The 12,482-nt window shown below is 39.7% G+C and overlaps 1 protein-coding gene across 3 annotated transcripts in view; it reads left to right on the top strand.

Moving 5' to 3' along the window:
- The window catches only part of CRYZL1 (crystallin zeta like 1), a 50,783-nt gene extending 38,327 nt beyond the window's left edge, over window positions 1-12,456 (top strand). Inside the window, exons 9-13 of one of the 3 annotated variants that reach the window (XM_003263880.4) lie at window positions 2,890-2,988; window positions 4,738-4,859; window positions 6,302-6,407; window positions 10,599-10,644; window positions 11,878-12,456. In XM_003263880.4, the coding sequence (XP_003263928.1) occupies window positions 2,890-2,988; window positions 4,738-4,859; window positions 6,302-6,407; window positions 10,599-10,644; window positions 11,878-11,977 (473 nt within the window). In that variant the 3' untranslated portion in view covers window positions 11,978-12,456. The other 2 variants (XM_030806017.1, XM_030806018.1) reach the window with 2 other exon arrangements.
- Window positions 12,457-12,482: the final 26 nt, after the last annotated feature.

The raw sequence follows: 12,482 nt of genomic DNA, 5'->3' as shown, positions 1-12,482 counted from the left end.
AAATCCTTGGCCAGGTGCAGGGGCTCACGACTGTAACCTCAGCACCTTGGGAGGCCAGGGTGGGAGGATCGCTTGAGCCCAGGAGTTTGAGACCAGCCTGAGCAACATGGAAGACCTCATCTATATGTAATCTTAAAAAGAAAAAAATTATAAAATCCCAAACGAAAGTCAGTTTCAAAATGCAGTGTATGTGCTATCTCCCAATTTACTTTTTTTTTTTATTTAAACAGGGTCTCACTGTGTCACCCAGCAGGAGTACAGTGGCACAATCATGGCTCACTGCAGTATGGACCTCCCCGGGGTCAGGTGATCCTGCCACCTCAGCCACCTGAGTAGCTGGGACTACAGGCATATGCCATCACGCCCGGCTAATTTTTTGTATTTTTTGTAGAGATGGGTTTAGCCATGTTGCCTAGGCTGGTATCAAACTTCGGAGCTCAAGCAATGCACCCACCTTGGCCTCCCAAAGTGCTGGAATTACAGGCATGAGCCACCATATCCAGCTCCAATTTACTTAAGTGATAGTTTTAATTTTAATTATTTATGTTTTTTTTAAACTTACATTTTTCAATGTTTTTTCCTGTTTGCCCCATTGTTTTTAACAATTTACTTAACTTTGAATTAGGTGAACTTTGTTGCAGTTTAGAAACACCTGATGCAGGCTGGGTGTGGAAGAACTGGAGACAAGCCTCAGAGAACTAGTTTCCCCAAGGATATACACCTAGTAAAGGACTGGAATGAGATTTGAACCCAGGCCTGTCTGACAGTAAAGCTCACATTATTTCCATTGTTACATTATGCTTGTGACAGAGATAACCAAGAAATAGAAGGAAGGCAATACAGGGGCTGGAGAAAGGAGAATAGGAAAAAGAAGAGATTTGAAAATAGGATGGAGAAAGAGCACAGGCTGGGCATGGTGGCTCACATCTGTAATCCCAGCACTTTGGGAGGCCAAGGTGGGTGGATCACTTGAGGTCAGGAGTTCAAGACCAGCCTGGCCAACATGATGAAACCTCATCTCTATTAAAAATACAAAAATTAGCTGGGCGTGGTGGCAGACGCCTGTAATCCCAGCTACTCAGGAGGCTGAGGCAGGAGAATTGCTAGAACCCGGGAGGTGGAGGTTGCAGTGAGCCGAGATCATGTCAGTGCACTCCAGCCTGGGCAACAGAGCGAGAGTCTGCCTCAAAAAAAAAAAAAAAAAAAAAAAGCATGAATGGGCCGGGCACAGTGGCTCACACCTATAATCCCAGCACTTTGGGAGGCCGAGGTGGTCAGATCATGAGGTCCAGAGATCGAGACCATACTGGCTAACATGGTGAAACCCGTCTCTACTAAAAATACAAAAAAAAATTAGCTGGTGTGGTGGCAGGCACCTGTAGTCCCAGCTACTCAGGAGGCTGAGGCAGGAGAATGGCGTGAACCTGGGAGGTGGAGCTTGCAGTGAGCCGAGATCGTGCCACTGCACTCCAGACTGGGTGACAGAGCAAGACTGCGTCTCAAAAAAAAGCATGAATGATATGAAAAAAAGAACATGAATGAAGAGAAAATTTCTTATTTGTTAATTTCCCTTTCCTAGATTGCTTTGTCCCCCTTTTCCTTTTGTCCTCTTCCTCCTTGCCTCCAAATCCTAGATTACTCTGTTGGACTACACCACTAATCTGAGCAGCTCTAAGAGGAATTCTCTTCAACTAGAAGGTGTTAAAAGATACAGAAAGGGAATACAAACATGTTGTTATTTGCCAGTTCAAAATTCTGAGAATTATTTTTAATTCTGTCAATAATTTATATTCTATTCATATGATACTACTAATATCCTTTAATGCAACCAGTTAAAATTTGTTTAATTTTTATTGACTCTCCTAAAAATCATGTTCCTTTTCCTTAGCTTTAAGATTTTTCTTCATTTGGGAGAGTAAGTGGGGAAGAGAGGGAGATTTTTATGACTGAGAAAGGGTGAAACAGCCTCTAGTAGATAATTACCATATTACACAAATACAGACTGTCCCCAGCTGACAGTGTTTCGATTTAGGATTTTTTAAATGTTACGATCGGTTTATTGGGGTACTGAGTGCATTTTTGACTTACAGTGGGCATATTGGGATGTAGCCCATTGTTAAGATGAGCATCATCTGTGTATTTTTATGCTTTTTAGCTCTAAAGACTATTAAATACGAACATACTTGAGAAACTACTTAATCTAGCTGGGGGTGGTGGCTCACACCTATAATCCCAGGGATTTAGGAGGCCAAGGCAGGAGGATCACATGAAGCCAAGAGTTCAAAAATAGCTTAGGCAACATAGTAAGACCCTCTCCCTACAAAAAAATTTAAAAAATTAGCCAGGCATGGTGGCATGTACCTGTAGTCCTAGCTACTTGGGAGGCTAGGGCAGGAGGATTGCTTGAACCCAGGAGTTTAAGGCTACACTGGGCTATGATCACACCACTGCACTCCGTTCTGGGCAATGGAGTGAGACCCTGTCTGAAAAAAAAAGAAAGAAACTGACTTAATCTTCCAGTTCATGTCGTATTATATATGTATCTCTGTGTTTTCAGATTCCTAATTCTGGCAACATATCCTATAACTGTAGAGAATAGTGCTCTGTGTCAACAGACCAGCCTTGGATCACCTTCTCCACAAAATGTTCACATTTTAGTTTTATTAAATATACAGGTCTGTTCGTTTAGACTGCTATATCCCATATGGGGTTAGATGAGAAAAAGTATAATTTAAATTGACTTTCTCCCTTTAAATTCAGTAATTGTTTGAATTGCTTAACTCATTTCAAGAATAGATATTTATTTGCTTTTCTTTTTCTTTTTCCCTGATTTGTTTGTGTTGATCACATAGAGAACACTACAATTGCCTGATTTCCTGTCCTTTACAGCCCGAGTGATTGATGTATCTAATGGGAAAGTTCATGTTGCTGAAAGCTGTTTGGAAGAAACAGGTGGCCTGGGAGTAGATATTGTCCTAGATGCTGGAGGTAGGTACCTTATGAAATTAGTAGCCTGTGTAGTTTTTTTAGTTTGATGAATTTAAGAAAAAAAATTTAACCAGGACATAATTATTAATGCACTTATTAAACTGGATGTTCAGTTTTAGGTTTTGTTTTTAACTAAAGACTTTTTAATTTAAATTGGAACTTCTACTTTATTCTCATTGTAACCACTGTATGTCAGAGAGAACATGCTTATCTTTTACAGTGTAGACTAGGGGTGTCCAATCTTATGGCTTCCCTGGCCACATTGGAAGAAGAATTGTCTTAGGCCACACATAAAATACACTAACACTAATAATATCTTATGAGCTAAAAAAAAAAAAAAAAAAAAAAAAAAACTCAAAAATGTCTTATAATGTTTAAGAAAGTTACGAATTTGTGCAGCATTTAAAGCCATCCTGGGCAGGCTGCAAGTTGGACAAGCTTGGTGTAGACATTAGAGTAACAAATGACATATCGCTACAAGAAATCTAGAAACATGGCCTCCTCAGTGGCTCCCGGAAAACACAGCATCATTGTGATGCCTTTTCAGTCCCATCTGCTGTGTGTGGCTGCCTTTGATTGGATAGTTGACTTCTGCAGTCTCTATTTGGAAAATACCAAAATTTGTTTCAGTTTCACTTTTCTTGAATGTTTTTAGTCTAACCAGTATTTATTTAACACTTACTCTGAACACACTTAAGTAATAGCATGACTTCTAAAGGATAGGCTTTACAAGCCTGCAAAGTGCTTCTATTTATACTTTGGTAGGATTTATCTTCTAATGTAAGAATCATGGATGAATATGGTTATGACTATCGTGTGGTTTTTTAAACCAGTATTTTCTAAGATTTGAAAATAGCTCAGGAAAATCTGTCAGTGGAAGTAAATACATACTTTATTGCATCATTTTTTCACATGGACATTTCAGTAATTATGTTAAGACTATATTGAGTCTATGAGTTTTTTAATTGGGAATCAATTCATCTCACTATATTAAGCTATCAGTGTTAATTGTCAGATTTGGTTATGTGTTACATTACCTTGCCTGGTTTTCAAATGAAGATAGACTTTTTATCTTTATTTCTATAATAAATGGATTTACAATAAATTATAATTAAATGTAGAATAAATTTTATGATCAGTTTAATGCAAAAAGTAGATTTTAAGGTATCAGAATACATTGTGTGTTGCTTTTTCTAAGAAAAATATTTCCTCATTCGTACATTAAAAAGTAAAGAGGGCTGGGTGCAGTGGCTCATGCCTGTAATCCCAGCACTTTGGGAGGCCAAGGCGGGCAGATCACGAGGTCAGGAGACCGAGACCCTGGCTAACATGGTGAAACCCCGTCTCTACTAAAAATACAAAAAAAAAAATTAGCCGGGCATGGGGTGGGGCGCTTGTAGTCCCAGCTACTCAGGAGGCTGAGGCAGGAGGATGGCGTGAACCCGGGAGGCGGAGCTTGCAGTGAGCCGAGATCGCGCCACTGCACTCCAGCCTGGGCAACAGAGCGAGACTCCGTCTCAAAAAAAAAAAGAAGTAAAGAGAGTGCCAGACACAGTGGCCTGTGCCTGTAGTCCCGACTACTCATGAGGCTGAGGCTAGAGGATTGCTGAAGTCCGGGCCAGCCTGGGCAACATAGTAAGATCTTGTCTCTAAATAAATAAGAACGTGTTTGAAGAATAAATTTTTGTCAGATTATTATAAAATATATTTCTTCTCTCTCTCTTTTTTTTAAAACTATTTCCTTGCAAGTGAGATTGTATAGCAAAGATGATGAACCAGCTGTAAAACTACAACTACTACCACATAAACATGATATCATCACACTTCTTGGTGTTGGAGGCCACTGGGTAACAACAGAAGAAAACCTTCAGGTATTATCAGAAACCATAAAGCATTACCATTACACCAAAGGGGTGTAATTAACAAACAATAATGCCTAAGTTATTTGAGGCAAGGTATGACTAAATTAGTATAAAATCTGGGCCAGGCATGGTGGCTCACACCTGAGTCCAGCACTATGGGAGGCCGAGGCGGGCAAATCACTTGAGGCCAAGAGTTCAAGACCAGCCTGGCCAACCTGGTGAAACCCCATCTCTACAAAAAATACAAAAATTAGCCAGGCATGGTGTCACAGGCTTATATTCCCAGCTCCTTGAGAGACTGAGGGCTGAGGCATGAGAATTACTTGAACCTGGGAGGTGGAGGCTGTAGTGAGCTGAGATTGCACCACTCCACACCAGCCTGGGTCACAGAGTGAGACTCTGTCTCAAAAAAAAGAAAAGAAAAAAATCTGAATCATAAAGAAATTTAGTTTTTTTCCATTACATATTTTATATCAGAAAGAAATGTAGCTTTTTTTTTCACTTTAGCAACATGTTGGCCAAAATGTTGAAATACTGCCTAGTAGAGACAGACATCCTTTCAATGACAATGAAGTGTAATTTTATTTAGTGATTTAGACATGTGACTTACGAATTTATTTTATTTATTTTTATTTTTTTTATTTTTTGGAACAAAGTTTCGCTCTTGTTGCCCAGGCTGGAGCACAATGGCACAATCTGGGCTCAATGCAACCTCTGCCTCCCAGGTTCAAGCGATTCTCTTGCCTCAGCCTCCTGAGTAGCTGGGATTACAGGCGCCCGCCACCACGCCCAGTTAATTTTTGTATATTTAGTAGAGACGGGGTTTCACCATGTTGACCAGGCTGGTCTTGAACTTCTGACCTCAGGTGATCTACCCACCTCAGCCTCCCAAAGTGCTGGGATTACAGGTGTGAGCCACCACGCCAGCATGAATTTTTAATAGTATTTCAGATAGCATTTTTTCTCGGTAACATTGTTGACATATACTTAGCAAAATATTTCTATATAAAATTATCACAATTTCCTAATTATTCAAATTGGAATTACTATATATGTTTATGTATCTCTCAAGGTTATATTTTTCAGCATTCTAGTTACATATTTACATGATGGCTGATATGCAGATACCCTAATTCTCACCTACCAATCTTCACTGATTTTCCAACACCCTCATGAAGACGGCCAGAAAAGACACACACACACCCCTACCACTTCACCACCAGGATTCTAGATTGGCCTTGCATCTGCCATATACTTATCACCTCGCTGTTTCATCATTTTGGACCATGAAATAGAAAATATTATCGTTTACATGTTATTAAAGTTTATATGCATATTTTTGTGATTTGGACGTCATTTAATTTGTGTAGAAGTTTTTCTGACTCAAGATACGAATCATCCTGCTGTTAAACTCACAATAATTGATTAGTCTTTGTTTCATTCCATCCAAGTTGGATCCTCCAGATAGCCACTGCCTTTTCCTCAAGGGAGCAACGTTAGCTTTCCTGAATGATGAAGTTTGGAATTTGTCAAATGTACAACAGGGAAAATATCTTTATATCCTTTTTATCGACTGATTGAGTTTCTGGCTTGAAACCTTGTACTGTACTAAGTTCTTTCATTACGATAATAGGAAATAATAATAGCAGTTAAGTTTCCTTAAGTATGCCAAACAGTGTTCCAAGTGCCTTGCAAGTATTAATTTAAACATTAAAACAACCTTTTGAGATGTAAGTACTATTATCATCATCCCCATTTCACAGGTGAAGAAACAGAAGCACAGAGATGTTGATACAGACTCAAGGATGCAGCAAGTGGCGGAACAAGAATCACACTCAGGCAGTCTCTCTCCTTTCTGAATGGAGATAAGCCATAAGATACATGGAAGATTTTGTTTTTAACCTGACATTAAGGAAAGTACACATCACCTTGAAAGGTTGCACACTTACTCCTATGATGGTGCTATTGCACAGAAACATTTCGAATACTTTCCTAAATTAAAGAGTTTGTGGAGTGTTTTATAAATATCAATGCTAGGAAATCTTTATCAAATGAAGATGGGTTTGACTTTTGAAACAAAAGTCATTCAGAGATAAGTCTGGTGTGATTGAAGCCAAATCATTCCAGTTGAGTAAAAATAATAAAAAGTTTGGAATATACAAACAATTTCAAAAAGAAAGGTCCAAACCTCTTTAGAGTAGGGTCAACTTAAGAATTCCTTTTATTTCTAAAATGACTGGTTTAGAGGCAGCAGCACTTGGTAAAAGTTGTAATGTATTGGATAAAAAAATAAGTTATCATTACTTGATAGAGCATATGTGTGTGTCTGAAGAAAGATTTACATAGCCTTACGCTTGTCTCTACTGAATATCACACTTTACATTTCTTAAATGTGTCTAGTCATATATGTGTGATATGTATAAAGGCCAGTTCCCTCCAGGAGCAATGACAGACTTTATTCAGAGCTTTAAGGTAGTTATGTAGGCCGGGCGTGGTGGCACGTGCCTGTAGTCCCAGCTACTCATGAGGCTGAGGCAGGAGAATTGCTTGAACCTGGGAGGCGGAGGTTTCAGTGAGCTGAGATCACGCTACTATACTCCAGCCTGGTGACAGAGTGAGACTCCATCTCAAAAAAAAAAAAAAAAAACGTAATACTGCATGTATTAAGTTTTAAGGAGTAGATTTCAAAACCCCTTCATGTAGTGAAGGTATGAGTTTAAAGTTATTTCTGATTAAATATTTCCTATTAAATTTGAAAATTAGATTTAACTTTCTAAAAGGATTTTTAATTAATTTCATTTTTTAAAAAGGTACATGAGCTGGCACGGTGGCTCACGGCTGTAATCCCAGCATTTTGGGAGGCCGAGGTGGGGGATCACAAGGTCAGGAAATCGAGACCATCCTGGCTAACATGATGAAACCCCATCTCTACTAAAAATACTAAAAAAAAAAAAAAAAAAAAAAAATTAGTTGGGCGTGGTGGCATGCACCTGTAGTCCTAGCTACTCCGGAGGCTGAGGCAGGGGAATTGCTTGAACCCAGGCGGTGAAGGTTGCAGTGAGCTGAGATCGCACCACTGCACTCCAGTTTAGCTACAGAGCGAGACTCTGTCTCAAAAAAAAAAAAAAAACCAGCATAGTCCAATCCAATAACATTGTAATTATTAAGAATAACATGGAATGATGCTGCAGTGGAGAATACCATGTGGCTATTAAAAGTAACATTAGTTAACAAAAGTAACATTAGTTAATGTTAGAATACTATGTAGCTATTAGTCTTGAATCTCACGTATTGAAAACTAGACTGCTTTGCTTATAGCATATAATTTAATTCTCTCAACCCACCTCTCCCGATGAGAAGGCAATTTTAACCTATTCAACAAATCCTTGGACCAAGTTGAAACATGACATGTGTATATGAAATACTGTACATTTTCCAGAATCAGAAATACATGCTTTGCACACAGGTGAAAATTTTATTAACAGCAGTAGGAAGGGAACTTGCAGGGATGTGAATTAGTAAATTTATATTCTTTAATTTCCTTTTAAAAATATTTTTAGGCCAGGTGTGGTGGCTCACGCCTGTAATCCCAGCACTTTGGGAGGCCAAGGTGGGCGGATCACGAGGTCAGGAGATCGAAACCATCCTGATGAACATGGTGAAACCCCATCTATACTAAAAATACAAAAAATTAACCAGGCATGGTGGCAGGCACCTGTAGTCCCAGCTACTTGGGAGGCTGAGGCAGGAGAATGGCATGAACCCGGGAGGCGGAGCTTGCAGTGAGCCGAGGTCCTGCCACTGCACTCCAGCCTGGGCGACATAGTGAGACTCCATCTCAAAAAAAAAATGTTTTAAATGACTTATATTTTCTAATTTGCATTTTCTGTTTTCTTTTTTCTTTTTTTTTTTTTTTTTTTTTTTTTTTTGAGACGGAGTCTCGCTCTGTCACCAAGGCTGGAGTGAAGTGGTGCCATCTCGGCTCTCTGCCTCCCAGGTTCAAGCAATTCTCCTGTCTCAGCCTCCCAAGTAGCTGAGACTATAGGCGCACACCACCATGCCTGGCTAATTTTTGTATTTTTAGTAGAGGCAGGATTTCACCATATTGGTCCAGCTGGTCTCGAACTCTTGACCTCGGGTGATCCACCTGCTTCAGCCTCCCAAAGTGCTGAGATTACAGGCGTGAGCCATCGCCCCCAGCCCTAGTTTGCATTTTCTAAAGTCCTGAATCATACTATAGTCCTCACTTGTGCAAACCCTCCTCATTCAGTTCATACAAGCTAAGTTGCTGCTTGTGATTTAACAGAGACATCTCCCTCCAACTGTGTCACTCTGGGCCACAAATAATTCAGAAGTACTGGCAATTACATAGAATCTTGATCTTAATATTATAATTTCAATTAAATTAGCAAGATAGATTTTTTCTTTGATTTTTACATCATTTTCTGATTCTCTTAGTGACATACAGTCAGCCCCCTGTATCTGAGGGTTCCACATCCAGGGATTCAACCAATCAAGGATCAAAAATACTTGGAGGCTAGGGGCAGTGGCTCATGCCTGTAATCCCAACACTTTGGGAGGCTGAGGCAGGAGGATGGCTTCATCTCAGGAGTTTGAGACCAGCCCAGGCAACATAGGGAGACCCTGTCTATACAAAAATAAAAATAAATTAACCTGGTGTGGCGGTGAATCACTGTGGTCCCAGCTATTTGGGAGGCTGAGGATCACTAGAGCCTGAGAGGTTGAGGCTGCAGTGAGCCATGATAATGCCACTGCACTCTAGCCTGGGCCACAGAGGGAGACCCTGTCTCAAAAAAAAAAAAAAAAAACTAAAAAAGTAATAATACAACAATAAAAAAAATACAGTATAACCACTATCTACATAGTATTTACATTGCATCAAGTATCATAAGCAATATAGAGATGACAGTGTATAATGGAGATGTGCCTCAGTTATATGCAAATACTATGCCATTTTTTTTCTTTTTTTTTTTTTCTTTTGAGACAGGGTCTTGCTCTGTTGCCCTGGCTGGAGTGCAGTGCTCATTCCAGCTTACTGTAACCTCAAACCCATGTGCTCAAGGGATCCTCCTGCCTCAGCCTCCCCAGTAGCTGGGGCAACAGGCACATGCCACCATGCCTGGCTAATTTTTAAATTTTTTGTAGAAAGCCTTGTTTCCCAAGCTGCTGCACTATTTTCTATAAGGAATTTGAGTATCTGGAGATTTTGGTCTTCATGGGGGTCCTGGAACCAATCCCTCATGGATGCGTGAGGGATAACTGTATATCATACACACACAAAGTTTACTGGCTTCTGCAAACAAATTTTGAGCCTATTACCAACCAGCCTGGTCAACAAATGTACATCTAAAGTAAGATATATACTTGTTAAAATTGTTTTTAACTAAAACTGCCATATGTAATACAGAAATGAAAACTAGACACTATTTCATTCTCATCCATTGAGATAATAGTGGTGAGCACTTAGGATAAGCACCAGGCTTGACTTGCTGCTCTTATCACTTGTCCTTGGAAATTTAGGCTCTATTACACCACCAGCTCTCAAATCATTTCCCTGTTGTAGAGCTAAACTTGACGTCCTACAGAATTTCTCTAACTTAACATGTTGAGTCTCTGAGAGTGCAAAACTTGAAACAAGAGAAAGTGGCCTGCCTGGCATCCTCTGCTTATTGAATGGTTTTATTTAATTCTCCTTTACATTGCCACCTTAACAATCCTTCCAGCTACGTATCTTAAAGGATGTGATGGAGAAGTTATCAACTGGTGTTTTCAGGTACGCTAAAGTAACCAAATCATTGTTCTTGTTTGTTTTTCTATTTTCAGGGAGCTAAGGCAGGCAGTCCCACTTTTGTTTTAGCTCTCGCCATGTACCTGTTGGCTCCATATTTTATTATTAGGTTGGTGCAAACATAATTGTGGTTTTTGTCATTGAAAGTAATGGCAAACACTGCAGTCACTTTTGCACTGATCTTATATTTCATTTAAATAGCTGCTCTTTAATATTGATCAAAGTGTATCTGGTGGTACACCAGTAGGTACTCCCAGAGATAGAAGTGGCTTGTGAGTTTTCCTCACTCCATTATGTAGTGTACCTCACCCTCTGCTTTTCCTCATCACCCCTTCCAAAGCAACTTGAAATAACCAATAGTTTGAAGGACAGAAAACCATGGTATATTTGTTTAAAGTTGAATATGTTTATCACTTATAAAAGAGGGAGTAGGCCAGGCGCGGTGGCTCACGCCTGTAATCCCAGCACTTTGGGAAGCTGAAGCGGGTGGATCACCTGAGGTCAGGAGTTCGAGACCAGCCTGGCCAACATGGCAAAACCCTGTCTCTACTAAAAAATACAAAAATTAGCTGAGCGTGGTGGCGAGCGCCCATAATCCCAGCTACTGGGAGGCTGGGGCAGGAGAATTGCTTGAACCTGGGAAGTGAAGGTTGCAGTGAGCCGAGATCACACCATTGCACTGCGCAACAAGAGAAACTCCATTTCAAAAAAAAAGAGGGAGTAAATAAAGTAGATAATTTTTTTCCTTCAAAACTTAACCACTTTTAACATTGGAAACACTAATGGACAAATTTGTTTGAATTACTTAAAGTAATAGATTTGAGGCTGGGTGCAGTGGCTCATGCCTGTAATCCCAGCACTTTGGGAGGCTGAGGTGGGCAGATCACTTGAGGCCAAGAGTTCAAGATCAGCCTGGCCAACATGGTGAAACCCATCTCTACTAAAAATACAAAAATTAGCCAGGCTTGATGGTGCATGCCTGTAATCCCAGCTACTCAGGAGGCTGAAGTATGAGAATCACTTGAACCCAGGAGGCAGAAGTTGCAGTGAGCTGAGATCGTGCCACTGCACTCCAGCCTGGACAAGAGAGCCAGACTCTGTCTCAAAAAGTTAATTAATACAGTAATAGATTTGAGCACTAGCATTTGTCATATACCACCCTGTTTGTTCTACTTATCTTTAACTAGACCTGACACTTCTAATTTCATTTCTTCTCAGACCTCAGTTGGATGAACCCATTCCACTGTATGAGGCAAAAGTTTCCATGGAAGCTGTTCAGAAAAATCAAGGAAGAAAAAAGCAAGTTGTTCAATTTTAATTTTCTTCTTTCTCAGACCTCAGTTGGATGAACATATTCCAGTATTTGAAGCCAGAATTTTCTTTGGAAATTGTTGAGAAAAACCAAGGAAGATAAAACAAGTTGCATTTTTAAGCACGTTTCCCTGCTAAGACAACATGCTCAGCTGACACATTTGAAAAGTGTTTGAAAAATTCTTGTGCAAATGATCAAGATAATTCTATAATTAACATCTTAAGGGAATTTTCTAAGAACCTTTTCATTGTTTCTATATATTTTGCCCCTGCTATAAAATTCCTTCCATGAAGAAAACTGCTGCTCTCAGCAAAAGCCACACTACTCTTGATAAAGCTGTTGCAGGCCTTTGCTAAGCTATCAAAGTAACGTATTAATTTTGTATCAACTCCGTTCTCAACACCTTCCTTAAGTCTTTGCTGTCATAATTTAAGCATTTGAGTATATTTTGAAGTCTTAAAGGACCTAGCCCGTAGGCATTTAAATTTTGTGTTTTCAACTATTCATTCAC

This window comes from Nomascus leucogenys, chromosome 25, assembly GCF_006542625.1.
Source record: "Nomascus leucogenys isolate Asia chromosome 25, Asia_NLE_v1, whole genome shotgun sequence".
In the NCBI taxonomy this organism is placed as follows: Eukaryota; Metazoa; Chordata; class Mammalia; order Primates; family Hylobatidae; genus Nomascus; species Nomascus leucogenys.
This window is presented reverse-complemented; position numbering and strand designations above follow the sequence as displayed.